General features: G+C 39.4%; 1 protein-coding gene across 4 annotated transcripts in view; it reads left to right on the top strand.

Annotated features, from left to right (window-relative positions):
- The first annotated feature begins 6,711 nt into the window (after window positions 1–6,711).
- The window catches only part of ESYT2 (extended synaptotagmin 2), an 80,595-nt gene continuing 69,270 nt past the window's right edge, over window positions 6,712–18,036 (top strand). Inside the window, exon 1 of one of the 4 annotated variants that reach the window (XM_014269782.3) lies at window positions 6,712–7,251. In XM_014269782.3, the coding sequence (XP_014125257.2) occupies window positions 6,898–7,251 (354 nt within the window). In that variant the 5' untranslated portion in view covers window positions 6,712–6,897. The remainder of the gene's footprint in view (window positions 7,252–18,036) is intronic. The other 3 variants (XM_074553322.1, XM_005480409.4, XM_005480410.4) reach the window with 3 other exon arrangements.

Raw genomic sequence — 18,036 nt, 5'->3', positions numbered from 1 at the left:
GGTAGGTATGAAGAAGAGTTGTATAAATAAATTAAAATGCTAATAATATTCCCCCAGTGACAAGTACAAGAGCTGATCTCTGCAACAAAGCACAAGTGGCAGCTCACCGAGCACACCTGGAATGAGCTCGACGGTTGCCTGCAGGAAAGGTGTGTACCATTTCACGGGAAATATTTACAACCCATTAACACGTGCAGTTTAAAAGAGCAAGTGAAAATTTCTCTGGGTTCTTTTAACTTTGTTCCCTGTTTTCAGAGTGTGAAAAAAAAAGTTAATATGTAGCAGCTACAGCTAATATTGATGATTTTAGGAAACTGACTACTGGGGGCGGAAAGCAAAGGAAGATACATTTTTGCATTTTAGAAACATTCTTGCCATAGTTCAATGGGAGTTTGTGGCTGACTTCAGAGATAAAATTTAACCCTTTATACTTGGCCTTAAATAGTCAGTTGACGCGTAGGTACAAACCCATGATATCTCTCCTTGTGTTCATATTTCCAGAATAAATAAAAATTTTGTAAAAGTTTCTACTTGTCCAAACTGTGAAATATTTTCCTTTATCATATAGAAGAAAAGTAAATCAAGGATGCAATTATGAGGAAAAAAAAACAAAAAAAAATTTTGATATTTTCTTGGAAATAATAAAACCAAAAAAACACACAAAAATCCAACCCAAAAAAAAAAAAAAAAAGCCCAAACACACCATTAAATGTAAGTATGACTTTTAAGGGCTAAATTGTATCCATTAAATATAAACATCTATGGATACTAAAATATTTATAACCTTTCTAATGGATTGTTTATCTGGTTGTAGCAGAACAATAATAATCTATAAGCACCTGGTTTGGGAAACCCCAATTTCAATGCAGGCTGTGGGATGAGCAGATTGGGAGCAGCCCTGGCCAGAAGGATTGGGGGGGCTGGTGGGTGAGAGGCTGGACATGACCCAGCCATGGCACTCACAGCCCAGAAACCCAGATGTGTCCCCGTGGGCAGCAGGGCAGGGAGGGGATTCTGTCCCTCTGCTCTGCTCTGGTAGAGAATATTGCAACCAGAATATTGCACCCAACCCTGGGGTGCCCAGAAGAAAGACATGGACCTCTTATAGACAGTCCAAAGATGATCAGAGGGATGGAGCACCTCTCCTACAAGGAAAGGTTGAGAGAATTGCAATTGTTCATGCTGGAGAAGAGAAGGCTTTGGGGTGACCTTGTTGTGGCCTTCCAGTACCTGAGGGGAGCCTGCAAGGAAGGTGGAGAGGGCCTTTTTACCAAGTCATGTGGGGACAGGACAAGGGGGAGTGCACGTAAACTAAAAGGAAGTAGGTTTAGGTTAGATATTGGGATAAAATTCTTTACAGTGAGGGTGGTAAGGCCCTGGCACAGGCTGCCCAGAGAAGCTGTGGGTGCCCCATCCCTGGCAGCATTCAAGGCCAGGTTGGATGGAGCTCTGAGCCACCTGGACTAGGGGAAGATGTCCCTGCCCATGGCAAGAGACTTGGAGCTAGATCTTAAATGGCCCTTCCAACCCAAACTTTCCTGTAATTCTATGATTTTATATATTTCTTCCTTGAACATATAAAAACGGGCATAAAAGCCATCTTGGATTACCTCAAAGAGCTCTTTAGCTGTAGTGGTGACGTTGTATAATACAGAACTAGGCATTTGCTTAGGAAGGGATCTCTCCAGAAATGCTGTCCTATGTATAGATACTGAAGGAAAAAACAACCTTTTCACTGGATTTTTTTTAAACAACAATATAGCAAATACATATAATTAAATAAACAAATGTGACAGCGATGCCAAAGGCTGGATAGAAGAAGCAGCTTTTTTTCAAGTTTTGTTTCTCTTGTCTACTCTTCAGAACATGCATATGTATTTACTATTAAAAAAATAATAAAATACCAGTTTTAGCTGTGAATAGCTTTTCTTCTTAGCCCTATGATGGTATAGGCATCTCTATGATAGTCAGGCATCTCTAAGATGAGAAAAAATACAGATGTGGGAAAGTGCCACTAGAGGGTTTGGAAAAAACTTTTCAAATCTTAAATATAGGGATCAAACTGAAGTTTAACTGCTGCATGAGAATACAAGGTAGAATAGCACCTTTGGAATAACAATACTAAAATTTGTTCATACATAAATGTATCCACCATGTATTAAAATAAACGACAGTGTGTCACCAATGTAGTGGAGAAAATTAATATACCAGTGGTTTGACTCCTTTTATAAAATGTGTGTTAGACTCAAGTGAATACAGGCAATAAAATGACACATATCTGTTGTGTAAAGCCAGCATAAAGGATGCCCTAGATTTTCTTTCCAAGAAAAGTGTTGTAAAAAAGGGGGTTGGTAGCCCTGAGAATTTTATTACAATTTTAGCATCTACAGGTTTTTCTCTTGTCTGGCTTGGTACATATATCTCCTTCTCTACCTGCACTGAAAAATGGGAAGATAAAATATCTGAAAACAGGAAGATAAAATAGCACAGCTTTTTATATTCTGTAGTAATAAACATTTTTTATTTGTTTGTTTATATCTGCTGATGTTCCTCTAAGCCTGTGAAGCATTATTGCATTTTTCTTCACCTCTGTGGAATGACACATCACAGTATTATACCAAAAAGTTACTGGAAATATTACCCTTCAAATGGCAAGGGAGGGACAAATGGCAATTTTACACCAGGCTTAAAAATCAAGACTCTTCTGTTATTAGGAAAAAAAAACACTTTTTAATTTTTTTTTTTTTTTAATTTTATGAAGAAATGAACTTGTTAGGATCTAGGCTTTGTAGGGTTCCTCCCCCCCCCACCACCTTTTTTTTAACCACATTTTGCTGAAGCCTTTTGAAGATTAGAAGAAAATTAAAATATTTCTATCAGCAGACATGCATAAATGATCTGCAAAGTACCAAAATGCTTTGTTAGTCCTTCAGGTTCATAAATAAAAACAGCAAAAATGTGGATTACTGCAGTAAAGTTTGTGTCTGTAGTTTTGAACTCCTAAGAATCCAATGAGGGGAAAAAAGGAGACTATAATTATTGTGAAAACTTGTTAAGAAACACATCTCAGTGGAAAGTATTTCTGTCTTCAGTAACAATAAATATTTGAGGATCTTGTCATGAGAGTACAATTTATGCATTCAGTGAAACTGAAGCCAGCCTGGGTGATAGCAGGGATCAGACATACATGGTTTTTCTTCAACCAGAAGCTCAGGTATGTTCGAGTCTTTTGCCTCTTTGTGCTATATATTAGATAAATTGAAGCAGGCAAAAAATATTTATGGTCTAGGGTTGATAACTTGGAGCAGGCTGTAACAGCTGCATAAAATCAAACACAGAAGTAGAGAGTATTCCATCATGAGAATCTACTAGGATAAAATTTCATGTAAATTATATTTTCATTAATAATTCAATTTTTTTTAAGGATTATGTTCCTCAGCAAAAATTCTCAGATTTCTATTCAATAAAGATTTCTCTTCAATAGCAAAAAAGTCTCATTAGACTGAAATAATGCTGTTGGGTCAAATTAAAAGTAATACCATATATTATCCTTCAGGGAAATAAACTGTTACTGTAAATGGTCATGGAGTAACAATTAAAATTGCTTCCAAAACATGTGTGAACTCTAAAGAAGTTGGGAAAAATCAGCTTTCTTTTTTACCACATACACTGAATTTTCCCAATTTTTCTCATGGTCAAAAATTATGTACAAGCAAAATCTTTCAAGAAGCTCTTTGGGAGAGTAGTGCTGGTATTTACTGACAAACAAATCATCATGGCAAGAGAGGCAAACACATATGGCTGAGAATGGGTATAAAAAAGTATTAACTGAAATTCTAATAATGCAACAGGCCTGAAAAAAGCAGGATATGGAAAGAATAAATATAATCTAAATGAAATAAATATAATCAGCTGTGCAGCTGATACAATTGACTAGAGGATACTTGAGAAGAAGCCAGAGAAACCTCTGGGCCATAAATTATTGTCTTCAGGAGTCCCTAATGCACAAAAGACTACCTTTCAAAACTACATATTTTTAAATTTTACTTTTTTTTTTTTTTTACATTTTTAAATATTAAAGTATAGTATCAGGAAATATGTGAATTAACATTTCCAAGATTCTTAAGCAAATTATTAAACTCTTTATCCGCACCAAAAGATTCAAATAAACAAATAACTAGTGTTTATCTAGAACATTTTATTATAAATTTTATAATGAAGTAACTAACCCTAATTTATCACCTAGCAGCAGAGTTTATATCTTGATTTTAACAAGACTCTTTTGTCTCTGTACAACAATGGCTATGCTAATTTCATACCACCCAGTTTCTTCATAAAAATATTGTGTGGGCCCAAGTGAGTTATCTACAAAGGTTCTTAGAAGTCAGTGGAAAACTCTTTATCAGAACTTCCCCTTGATGTTACAGATAAACGTTATCAAATTCATGCTACAAGGTCTTACCTCTGTTTTCCTCTTTGATTAGCACACAATCACCCACTTCTAGTTCTGATTAATCAAACTTCCACATTGATTAATAAATTACTCTGTGCAGGACCAGTGCTAGGCTGCCTGGTCTACAATTATATTATGTTTGTCATTCTAAATGCTACTACAAGATTAATTTTTATTTCCTGTTTTGTTTCTCCATTAAATTTGACTGTATGAGGAACTTCTCTAAATTCTATATCCAGCTCATTTTCAAAATACATGCTGGACATACATGAGAGCAGAATAATATGTAGCTTGTGGTAAAGTGTTACTTGCCAAATATCACATTAATTCAACCACTTTTTTCCCCTCATTTTGAATTTTCATTTTAATTTGTGGTACAGTTGTTTTCTGACTCAGACACTGTGAGGCCGGATAGGGAAATAAAATGTACAATGGACTCCAAGGCTGAGAACAAAAGACTTGAAAAAATGAGAGTATTAATAGTGTTGGTTGTAATGGAGGGAGCCAACAAACAATGTGACCATTTGTACTAGGTGTTACTGAAATTCAAGAGTGAGTGATAATAAAGTCACATTATAAGCTGAGTAAATAATTAGAAGAGGGATTCAATAAATGCAAAAAATCACTCAGATTTACTGTAGTTAATTTCATTGGAGTCTAAAGGGTTGACAGCATCATATTTGATACCCTCAGTTTAAAGTCACAAACTTTCCTAGAGCCTTATGGTGCTCTTCCTTCAGTTCCTTCACAGTTACAGCCTGCAGGTGTTTTGAGTTCTCTAGAAGACCCAAACTAAATTATAATTTCAAAGCTTGGATTACCACCTAGTTGTAAATCACTGATTGTTACATATTTTTGTATCATTTGGTTGTTCTGAATATTCATCCTGAGTAATCTAAATACACAGATGAAGTAAATACAGCGTCAGTGGTAAAGAGAGAGTAAAGAACAGCAGGAGTCTATGGCCAGAAATTGTTTTAGCTTAGAGTGATCTATTGAGCCTGATGGCAGGATTGGAGGGATTTTGGAAAGATGAGAAAACAGAACACAACATTCAGTTGTCAAAATATGGATTCTTTTTCCAATTCTGCTGTGACACACTAAGCAAACAACTTTTCCTTTGATGCCATTGCCTTTTTGACTTTCCCTATCTCTGGATAATTGAGATGAGGTTACTTTCACTTTCTAAGAAAATGAAGCTTTATAGCTTTTCTATTGGTCCACTTGTGTGTGTTTTCATAACTTTTCAGCCTATTGGCTAAAGTAATTCTCCCCTCTTCACTGCCTGCAAATATAAAGTCTCAAAGTCCTACACATTTTGTGAAAAGTGGCATCTAAAGAGAGGAGAAAGGATCCTTATTCCCACTAAGTGAAAGATTAGAAGAGAAAACAAAGAAGAAAAAAAGTAAAAAAACTCAAAACTCACAAACTTCTGGTAAATGCTGAGTTTAATCTGTGTGTACCAGCAAACTGATTAGGACCTGATAGCTAAGGAAAAGCAACAGCTGCCTCTTATGAAACTCGTGACTGCATCATCAAAGCTACTTGAAAAGGTAAAGAGATGATGGGAGGAATGATGCAAGAACCAGATGTTAAAGGGATACAGGACACAAAACTGTTATAAAATCAGATTTTTCGGTTTAACAAATCCCAAGACAGTGGGTGCCACCCTCGGTACTCGTGTGTGTTAACAGGATGACAGAGGAGGCAGCTTTATGTGAGGATGTGTGAGCCAAACTTCAGGAAACACCTGTTGTAACTCAGGCGCGGAGTGACCAGCGTCTGGTTCCTCCGAGGCATCGATCAGTCTCTCCTTTAATAACACCCATCAACAGTGAACAAAGCGAGACACGAAGGTTGTTATCGAAGGGCGTAACAGGTAGAAACACTCAGCCGCAAAAGTGACTGAAGAGAACGGGACACGGAGTGTTTTGCCCATGAGGAAACGCACACACGCCTCGGCACGCTCGTTGTGCTCCTGCCACCCACCGAGAGCCCCTTTCCTGCGGTGTCCCCCAGAGCCGCGCTCCTCTTCCCGCATTCCCCATGGCCGTGGGCCCGAGCGGCCGCGGGTCCCGGCGGCAGGGCGAACCCGCTCTTCCCGGGCAGGCCTGCGAGCGAGGGATGAGCGAGCGGCGGAGGGGAGGGGAAGAGGCTGCCCGGGGCGGGGGAGGCGGCGAGCAGAGGCGTTCGTGCGGCGGCCGGGCGCCAATAGCGGCGGCCGGGGCCGAGCCGCCTCCTCCCGGCGGCAGCGGCGGTCGGAGCGGGGCCAGCCGGGCCCGGAAGCGGCGGCGGGTGGTGCCGGAGCGCCGTGAGCGGGGCCGGGCGCGGGATGCGAGGAGGCGCCGCCGCCGCCCTGCCCCCTGCCCGCTCGCAGCCAGCGCCCCAGGAGGAGGAGCAGCGGGAGGAGCGGCAGCAGCAGTAGCAGCCGCCGCTGCGGTAGCATGAGCGGGGCAGCCGCTAAGCAGCCCCCCGGCGCGGGGTCCGCCGCCGAGCCCGCCGCGGAGAACGCGCCGGCTGCGGACCCTGTGCCGGAGTCGCCTCCGCCGCTGCTGAGCGTGGACGTGACGGGATTGGTGTCGCAGTTTGCGAGGAGCTTCGTGCTGATCTTCCCCGTGTATGTGCTGGGCTACCTGGGGCTGAGCTTCAGCTGGGTGCTTATCGCCCTGTGCGGGCTCTTCTGGATCCGCAGGCACCGCGGCGGCAAGAGCTCCCGCCTGGGCCGGGCGCTCGCCTTCCTGGAGGACGAGGAGGAGGCGGTGCGGCTCAGCGTCTCCTCCGCGGATCTGCCTGCGTGGGTGAGTGGCCAACACCCTTCGGCGCTGCCGCGAGCACCCGCGCCCGGCGGGCCGGGCCTTGTACCTCCCCGGGACCTGCGTGACACCCGCCTCGCCGCGCTGCCCCTCCGCAGGCCGGAGCTCCAGGGCCGGCCTGGCGGGAGCGGTGAGGGCACTGCATCTCCCGCGCCCCATGGCTGCTTGTCCCGGTTCTCCAGCCCCTTCCGAGACGGTGCAGCGGCGGGAGCGGGCAGGCAGCCTGTCCCTTCCCCGCCGCTCTCCTTCCGCCGGGGTGGCCTGTCCGTGTCCCCGCCGGCCGCTCCGCTGCGCCCGCGGCGCTGACGGCGGTGACAGCCTGAGCCTGCCGTGGCCGGGGTTCCCCTGGCAGGAATAAACTTTGCTGCAGGGTTTGGGTTTCCTTCCCCTCAGGTGCCAGTGGCGCGCACGGCTCGGTTCTAGCGCGGTCTCTGCAGACAGAACGCGGATGTCGCGGCTTGGGCCGTTCCTTGCAAAGTTGAGATGAGAGGGAAATAGAATCGGGCTCTTAATGCTGGCAGGTCTCTCGGTAGAGTGCTGCCAAACGGGGGATGAAGCAGAGGTGAGCTGGTGTTTCTGAGTGGTTTCAGGGCTGTGACATGAGGACTAAGGGACAGGGGCCGTGGTGGCTTTATTTGTGCATTGATATGGTAGGGGTTTTTAAAGGCTTTCTCTAAATCTTCCTTTGGAAGTTTAAGCCTTCTACAAGGTCTTCAGAACCAATGATGTTTTAGCTTAAATCTGGCTTCAAAGTTGAATACCTTTCGTTTGTAATTTCTGCTTTGGAGGATGAATGATGTTTTTGATGCAGCCGCCAGTGCCAGTGTGCATCCAGGCCTGCCTGTGCCTCACTCTGCCCCTGTGATGCGCTGGGCAGAGCTCGCTGCTCTCTGTGCCCACACCCCAAATCCTGAGGGTTTCTGCTGATTCTTTCCGTGTGATTCCTTTATTGACTTTCTCTGCTGCTGACCTACAGTCACCCACATCTCCCCTAGGGACTCTTTGCAGTGACTGTGCATCCAGCAGTGCTGAGATGATAAGAGTGCAAGCAGCTGTTTTCATGGCATCAGATTGCAATACCTGATGTGACCTGTTCTAGCTCTACTGAGGAAGTTATAGCAGAGAATAGAGTGGGTAGGTGTGAGACTGGAGGCTTTTACTCCTCTTCCATCATATCTTTTGCCAAAGTTCTGATGGAAGATCATTATAAAAATGAGTGCAGTGTACAGGAGAGATTAAATGTTTTTACCTCTTGAAGCAGAGATGTGAGTCTCAAATAATGTAGCTAATAGCTCTTACTTTACCTGTAATGTGTGTTGTGTTTGGTTTTTCCTGTAATCACACAGCAATATAATGGAAATGTTCTGACACTGCATTTAGAATGAATTAATTGAAGCTAGATTGGTAGTGGAGGCTTGTATATAGTAACAATCTGCTGGTAACTAAGCCATAGATATTCAAGCTTAGTGCTGTGTGTAAGTTTTATTTTAAGTTGCAATTTGTTACCTTTGATAAAATGGCAATTAATTTCTGCATGGAGTTGTCCAAATAACTAAAGATTTGGAAAGGGGCCTCCTGTTTGAAGTCAGAGGCAAAAAAAAGTTGAGTGCTGGCTGCCAGCACCTGCATATATCCTATGGCATTGTGAGAAAGCAACTGATCAAAATGCAGAGTGTCCCAAAAGTGTGACCCTCTCAGACACCAGCTGGCAAATGGGTGTAGACTTTTCTTTTTTGGTATTTTTTTTTGTTATTTTTTTTGTTTTGTTATTTTTTTTTTGTTATTTTTTCCTCCTTCCTTATCCATATTCTTAAATTTTAAAGGTCTTGGTTCTTTTCTTTCTGTTGATGTATTTGCTATGTTCTGGAAGCATCCTTCTTTCAAATAAAAATAGCTTCCAGAATAAACATAATCTGGAAAACAGAAGATTTCTGAAAACCTGCTTAAAACAAAAGTGGTCTTCAATGTCTGCTGTCATAGTCCTTAAGGTTTATATGAGTCTTATGCTGCTTCCATAAAGCATCTTGAAAAACTGCTGTTGTTCTTCCTTCTGCTTCCTGGAGGTTTGCGAATTTCAGTCCTATTGGAAGTAACAGGTACTGGATGGAACCTGACATTTCTGATAGGGATGAGCTTTATCCATCTCAGTATCAACTCCAAACTGAAGGATTTTCCATTGGTTTCTGTTATGGAAATAAATTTTAAATTGCTTGAGTAGGACAGTGCTGTGGTTTAAATATAGGAAACTTTTTACTCTTCTGGGACTGATGCTGAGGTGTAATAAACCATTTTTCAACTAAAATTATGTGGTAGCTCAAAGTTTTGTTTGATATGTGGTTTCTTTCTGTGCCCTTGATTGGAGAAGAGCTTTAGCTTTGTGTGTTAGGTATGATTCCCTTTCCCCACACACCTTGGTATTGTCTGTTGCTTTAGTGGCTCATATTAAGTACTCAGTAATACTGCATTGAGTTATTTATTTTTGAGAAAGTGATTATTTCAAGAGAATGTTTTTCTGCTGGCAATATGCTCAGTTGCAGTTTGAAAATGATACAGTTGTGCCACCACACTAGATAGCATTTGTAATGCTAATTATTAGTTTCCTAAATTAGACTTACTTCTTCCATGAGCAGGTGGTTATATATCAGGAATATTCTGTACTGTGCATATAAAATGAATAAATTCAACATGAATACAAGTTATGTCACTTAAAATGTCAACACAGAATTAACTACAAATAAGTATGCATTGAAAAATACCACATTTACTGTCTTAAAAAAATTAAGATCTGTACTCATAGACTTGCTAACATGTAGTTATAGCTGTGCTGTGTGTTTGAAAGGTGTCATGGATTATAAGGGGTAGGAGGGAGCAGAGGTGGGTGCTTATTCAAATAATTTGGAACTAGGCAGCAGAACTTACAATGAGAAAGAACTGGAGATCAAAGTGGTCTTTAAATAGAGACATTTTAAGACATGAAAAAGTCTTTAGAAAAAGACATTTTCCCTTTATTTGCAGCATTTTTATGCACCAGGTGTATTTTACACTGGAATGAATGTAATTTAGTCACAAACATGTATATAGTGAAAGTGGCAGTTTAGGTATCACTACACAGAGGAGCAAAGGTAGGAAACTTAAAGGCAGGACTCTTGTTTTTAAAGGCCAGGTATCATGTTACCTTTTATTTTAAAAATGGTAATGGAATTTAGTAATCTAATAATAACAAATTTACTTTGTTCTTTCTTAGATCAGCCGAAAAAGTTAATCTAGTTTTTCCATTTTAGCAGTGGTTCTTGTTGCTTAGTGCCACTTTCATAACATGCCAACATATTATGTTCAACATGTTTTTGGTTTAGTGAAACTTTGGCTCCTGTTTTCTTCAACATACAGATAAAAAGCCATGCTGAATTTGTTTTCCCCAGATTAAATGTAAATTTGGCCTGGTACCAGGAGCTGTATCTATGTGCAGTCTGTCAACAATCAGCAGGTGACCAAAATAGGAACAAATCTTAGCATTTTTAAAGAATTTATTCTGAAAACAGATTTAGACAATTTGTTGTAATCCTAAGTATGTATTACACAGAAACTTAAATACTGTATGTGATTGTAGTAAATGTAGTGGCATGGCAGAACATTAATTACAAGTCTGCTGTGCCATTTTGGGTCCTACACACTTGCTTAAATTTCTGCTCTAGTTTGGAGTGATTTTTATGTTCTTGGGATTTCTTTTCCTCTTGTTTTATTTTCTCATCTACTTAAGAAAAAGAAAGAAGCCTGCCTAAATCTAAATAGCTGTCATCATCTTCTAAATTAAACTTACTTGGAGTACCAATGTAAAGAAATCTAGTAGGTCTTCTTTCTCATGGGAAGCTGTATGATGTTTTTGCAGGTTGTGAGTATTGTGGGTCACCACTGAACTGCTGTGCCACTGCTACACCTAGAGAAAGGAGATAATGTCTAATTATATGGTTAGAGCAACAAAGACTTTGGTTTTCACTGGTATTTATTGGAAAGGCAGAGCCAGTGTTTGTGGAAGAAAAGTGGTTTGGTAGCTCTGACTGCAGGACATGTGCAGAGAAGGTTAAGGTGGTTCTGCTCTTGTGTGTAGTTGATATGAAGATTTCTTAATGATACAGAATCAAACTTGCTATCTAAATCTTAGATAGATGGTTCAGGACAGGAATCTCCAAAGAATCCCTGCTGATGGATGTTATGTACTCAGTAAACCTGATAAACAGGTGAGCTTCAATGCAATGTGTGTTATTTGCTATAGAATAAAAAGACATTCCTCCTCTCATACCTTTGGTTGCTGCTGTTGCTGCTGCAGCTGCAGGAACTGTAGGAGGGTTTTTCTGCAGCATATGAAATTTGAAGACACTGAGACATTGTGACACAGTTTTCTGATCTGTTCTCCAGCTTAGCTGAGTACGTGAGATGGAATTTACCAAGGGGTGATTTATAAGAAAAATGCTCCCGGTAACTTATGAGCATCTCATCAGTTTGGGTGGTGAGTACTGCAGGTGGCCATGGCTCTGGGCTGCCAGCCTGCATCTGGAAAGGGTGAAGAGGTGTAGTAACATAGAGTAGTAACATGTGAGTACTTAACAACTGAACTCTGTGTCCTTCTTCTGCCTGATTATTTTTTATTTTAAACCGTGTTCTGTTCTAGCTGATTCATAGTATATGAATATGCACATCTGTGTGTTGTGGGTTTTGTGTGTGTGTTTGTGGTTGGGCTTTCTTCTTAAAGGAAGAAGTTTAATTTGTTTCAGTATTACTGCTTGAATTTAGGTAACTTGAGTGACATCCTAAGAGTACCCCATAGTTAGGAGAAATGTAAATTATGGGTTTGGGAATGGAGAACTAAAGAGAAAAAAAAAAGATATTAGACAATAGATCCTATCTCCCTGTTTCTCAGAGTTTTCAATTTGAGTGTGTTAAAAGCTATGCTGAGACCATGTCTGTCCCAAAACACCTTCTCTCATGTAATAATGTGCTGAAGCTCACTATATGATTCATTTATTAAGATCCATTTCCAAAATATTTATGGTAGAAACCTGCATGTTGAGTTGGTGTTTATGAACATCATATCAAACTACTAAAGAAAAACACAAACCTGAAAGTATTAGCACACCTTTTGAACTCATTGTAGGTGACACAGGCTTTACATTCTTTTTTCATCTAACAAATTATTATTATTATGTGGAAATTACTACTGTGTTTTGGGACTACTGTAAATGTCATTTCAATATGCAGTTTGTCTGAATAACTAAGGAAGATGTGTACAGTCTCTTTAGTTTTCTTTTTGCTCATTTGGTATTTTTTTATTTTGCATTTTAGTCTGCTACTGCATTTTAGTTGTTTCCGTGCCTAAGTGCCTTTGCATATAAGGACTGGCCCATCTTAAATCATATTTGAGATTGCTGGAGTCAGAAAGATCTTGTCTGTAAAGACTGAGGTTTTGTGGAAGAGAAAGAAACCTGGGATAACAGTCAACCTTTTCTGCATCTTCTACAATGTTCTTCTCATTTTAAATTACAACTGCTTTTTGAGATTGTTGGCATATCATAGTGTGGTGGGGTATGTAATCTAAGATTGTTTTATTTATTTATTTTTTAACATGAGAACTTTCTGGCAAATAAAGTTGAATCAGGATTATTGTCAAAACATTTTCATTGCAGTTTATAGCAATGAAAGTCTTTTTATACATGTGAAGTGTTCTTTCTTCAAAATGAAAGAAGAGGTGGCATGTTGTTTCTGGTAAGATAAATTTCTTTGACTAAAATAATGTGGTTTATATTAAAGTTTATCTCCCATTTATCAATTCATCACTAGCTCTCTAGTGGTTGAAATTGCCTTTGACATAGCTTCTTTTGAGATTTGCTGCCCATATACCCATACTGAATCTGTTTATTTTTTAAAAACCTTTCTTTTGAATAATAGCAACTTTTAAAAGAACACTTATTTCTAAATATTCTCTGTAGTGTTTGAAATGAGCTTGTCAGAGTCTTATAACTGTGTATAAGGTTCTGAAGGCAAAAGGTAACGATTATTAATTAATCTGTCTATACCACTGACTTGGTATGTTCTGATCTGTAGATAAAAGAAAATCAGTAAAAAGAATCATATTCTGGATGTACTACATAAATAATAGATTTGGTGTGAGACACTGCTAGTTTAGATACAGAGTTGTTTGACCTGTGGTATCTTATCTTTGTCTTTGCTTTTCTCTACTATTGGAAAGGATAAATTAAATCTGATCCTCCCCTTTCCTAAGGAGGTGGAGAGTGGACACCCCACCAGCAGCTCTGGAGTTTCCTGTGGCCTCGCAGGGTTCTAAGGGTTATGTACCCAGCTTGAAAGGGCTGCAGAATTTCAAATGTAGGATGTGTAGGGCTGCTTTGGCACATTCAGGGTAAATACTGTGCCACTTCAAAGAAGAAAATGAAATCCTTATCTTTCACTGCTGTTTGTGAACACTTAATGGAAATCAAGGCTATACAGAGTAGGTGTGTTCAACATAGAATGAGATGTGAATAACACTGGGGAAACAGTGTTTTGATAAGAATAGGGAGAAAGTGCTTTTATTTGAAACAACTGTTTGAATTCAGTAAATTCTGAAACTGAACTGTTTAGAGCAGTCTGACACTATCATTTGTAATAGCTTTTAGATCATAAGGTACTTTGATTCTGGGTAAGACTTTTTTCAATTGAATGAGGAGAGAGTTCTGTGAAGTTGAGAAAGAAAATGTTTGATAAGAAACAAGAGGGAGGAATTAAACCAAGAACTTGCTAAAAGTGTGTGAAATGGTGAAACCCAGTTGCCAGATTTATGTGTTTTTTTCTGGCATATGTCACACTCACTCTGTTTCTGAGCTGGCAATAATGCATCATCAAGAGTGGAAAGAGGGGTTGTACAAACTTGCCCCATCAGCTAGGGACATATCTGATAGTAGGCTTCTGCTCCATTGCCTGGAATTAATTCAGATGTAACTTGTTTTGTAGGAACCCCAATACAAAAGCGAAGTTCAAGAGTTAGGAGTCATTTCCTGGCTTTAGGGGCCTGTGTTAGACCAGCACATCAGCCTTGGGAAGTCTGTTCCATTTACCTCAGCTTTGCAAGATACTTTTTGATCCCTTGTTCCTTTATAAAGGCCTTAAAATTTCCATCCTAATGTCAGGGTTCAGGTAAGAAGCTGTGTCCCATCTCTTGGATCCCATTAATGGGGTGCCTGGGAGAGGGAGGAAAAGAGGTGTTCCTGAGCCTTCTTGCACATTATTTGATCCCCATCCCCAGTGTTCAATTCCCAAAAGCTTTACCAAGCTTCATGTACCAGTCTTTTTGTTACATTGGTGGAGTTTTAATTTCCTTTCATTTTAAATGGCACAGGGTTTTTTTTTTTTTTGGTTGGTTGGTTGGTTTGGCTTAGTTCTCTTTCTGTGCTTCCTGTGATACAGTTAAAAGTTAGAGCAACAGCAAGAATATTAAAGCTTTTTTGACTTAGTCCTTATTTAGGATAATTTGAATTTTATTTGTAGGCTCTGCTCTGCATTCCTGCATTCATGCTTGTGGCAGAGAGGATCAAGGGGGTCAGTAAAGGGACTGATTCTGCAGTTCCAAAATGAAGTAAATGTGCACTGACAAATGTGCACTGAAGTAAATGTCCTGACAAAAAGAATGTTCTGCATCCAACTGCACTTTCCCAGTGCCACCTTGTTCCAGCATTAGAATTTACTTGGCCAAGTAATTGTGAGTTTTCTGCCAAGCTGGGTGTTCAGCTGGATGAGTTTCATGAGTTTACTATGAGACCACAAAAGTGCCAGTGCCTGCAGAAGGGAAGGGGCGGAAGCCTGTGCTCAGGTTTACAGTGAGATGGAGCAATGGCCTGCACAAAGAGGCTGTTCTTAGCAAAAGGGTGGAAAATAATGCTGCTGAGGTATCTTTGTGGGGAAGCAAAATTTGAATGGGAGCTGTTTATAAAGTCAATTTGCACATCTAACTTCTTTTATAACATTTTTTAACATTTTATCTAATTATCAGGGATATAAACTCTCAATATTTTGATTCAGCTTAATTAGTTTTTATCATGTTTTTAGTGCATGATTAGATTGGATCAACTCCAGAAGTCTCTTCATACCTGAATTATTCTATCATTTTCCTTTTTGTTTTAAGCTGTCATTTAAATTAGCTTTCAGTCTCCAGTTATGGCTTACAAATGGTAAGAAATCTTTTCTGCATAAAATACAAGTATTTGCTTAAATATTAAGAAGAGAAATTAAAAAGTGGCTGTTTTTAGAAAGGTGTTTTGTTGGATGTAATGATGACACCTTTTGAAGGATTTGGATGCCTGTCAGCTAAGCAGATAGTATTGAGAGTTCTGTGCAGCAAATGTTAAAACACACTGTTTTTCAAATGGAACTCCTGTTATATAAATAACCTTTGTAAGACCAACGTTCCCATATAATGAGTCATTGCACAAAGTTTTGTCTGCTACACCCTGATGTGACTACAGAATTTTCCTTAAGACCTGACAATCTGAAAGAGGACTAATGGTTTTCAGCTGAAGCAGCCTGGATTTATGTGCCATGAAGTCGTTACTATACTAGAAACACGAAACTAGTTTTACTTGGCTGAAAATAACTGTCATATGACAGACAAGAATTGCATTGTCATTTGGCTGTCCTTATCGTATAGCAGCATGGGTCGAGTTTACATTAGTTCAGTTGCTGCACTTTTACCTGGGAGATTTACATTTGCAGTGTAAATTGCATAACTTTTGGCATCTGTTTATGTGAAAACTTCAGTTGGAGTCTAGTAACAGACTACACTATTGTTTTCATAACCTTTGTTTGCATTCCTTTAGTTAAATACTGGCTCAGTGAATTATCCAAGCAGACTGAAATAGTTTCCTCTGAGAAAATTTTGAAAGATGCAACATAGAATGTAAAAATTCGATGTATTGACAATCCATCGTGTTGTATTCTGTCATTGTCAGTCCTTAGTGGGAAGATGGGAAGAAGGTGAATGTCTGAGAATGCAGTGCTTTCCTGTTTCATTTTTAAAAGTAAATACAGGCTATGCTGAAGCATGAAGGTAGCTGTAAAACCTTGCTTGCTCAGATTTGAATCCATTATGCAGTGTTATGATCCACAAATTCTGCTCTTAAAGCTTGTAGGTGATCTTTTTAAAAATAGCTTACTAAAAACAAATTAATTGTGTGAAGGAAAACTTTGCAGGGAGAGCTGAAATGGAACTTCACAGCTCAGAGAGCTCACAGCTTGCTTTATTTGCAGGCATTATTACTGCATCTTTGTATTTTGTGGTTCTTCATGCCTTATTTCAGATCTGCATAGCTTGATAGAAAAACCCCATGTGTCTGTGCTTTCTCAGATGCCCTTCTTCACTTAGCACACTCTGCAGACCAGTGAATAAGTTTACAGCTTCATATCCAAAACCTCAACAAGAACTCCTGTGATTTGTTTTATTCTGCAGGGAAGAGTATGAGAAGACATGCTCTGAGCTGTGAGTTTTTGTGCAGACTTACAGGGCAAACTCTCAGGACTTCTTAGTATTTAGAATGTTTGGGCTGTCTGCATGTTTCAAGCTGACTGTTAATGTAATGAATGTAATTATACAAATGATTCAAATGAGGAAATGTCTTCTCTTCATTTGTTAATATTTCCTAATGCAGTAAGCTTGCTGGTCCAGAATTTTGAAAAATTGTAATTTGTTTTGAGACAAGTCTTCCCTCCTCCCCCAGGCTGTTGATTCATCTTGCAAATTGTTGAACTAGAATGCTAAATTCTCTCTTGTGTGTGGCTAGGAAGTTGCCTTAGTCTAGTAATAAATTTTATGATGCAGGCTAAATTTGTATCCTAAAATGTGGTGTTCCTCACTCAATGACTTTCTCCTAAAATACTTGAACTAGAAAAAGAATTCTTTTCCACCCACCCACCCTCTGCCAGTTAAATATCAAATGGCAGCCAGGAAATGATAAGAGAGTGTTTCATGGGGGGAACAGAAAACCAGTCCTCAGTCATCTGACTTGTATGTGTTCAAAGAATATTCAATAGAGATTGATATTAGATTAAATTGTGGTAATTTCTTGTTCTCTATTTGTTCATGATAATCTTAATATTGGTTTATATTTTAGGGGAGATATTTGGGCTTTTGAAAGTGTTTGGGTTTTTTTTTCTTTTAAGAGTGTGCTAGGTATGAGTACAGTGTTGATGTGAATGTCCCTAAGCTGTCTATGTGCATTTGATAAAATCATTTATGTCATGTTCATGTAAGTGTTTATAATGGGAATTAATTTTCTGGTACATTTGGCGATGTATAAAGCTTTATAAGAAGTTGCATATAATATATGCTTGTTTTCAGATGTCTAATAAGAAAAAACATATTTCCCAACAATTGTTTCTCAGGTCCTTTGTGTTTTGAAAGTTTTGCTATTATAGTTGACATTTCTTTCCCTTGTGTCCTATCTTTTGTGTATTCAAGTGAATAACCAAAATGTTACCAATATGTTCTTTTTGTTACTTTTGATTAACCAAAAGAAAAGCTCTAATGAAGTTTTTTCTTGTGAGTTCATTAAGATAATTCATTACACACAGAACCATAGTGACAGCCTGACAGTAGATCTGATTTGGAGGTTGCTTAGTTTACAAATAAAGTTCATTTAAGATTGTGTACATTAATTTTGCTATTTGAGAACTTAGGAATTACAAAAATGTTCTTTTAAACAATATTTCAGTGTTCTGTGATTCACTTCC

Source organism: Zonotrichia albicollis, chromosome 1 (genome assembly GCF_047830755.1).
Source record: "Zonotrichia albicollis isolate bZonAlb1 chromosome 1, bZonAlb1.hap1, whole genome shotgun sequence".
Classification (NCBI taxonomy): Eukaryota; Metazoa; Chordata; class Aves; order Passeriformes; family Passerellidae; genus Zonotrichia; species Zonotrichia albicollis.
The sequence above is the reverse complement of the archived record's forward strand: the minus strand, read 5'-3'. Positions and strand labels throughout refer to the sequence as shown.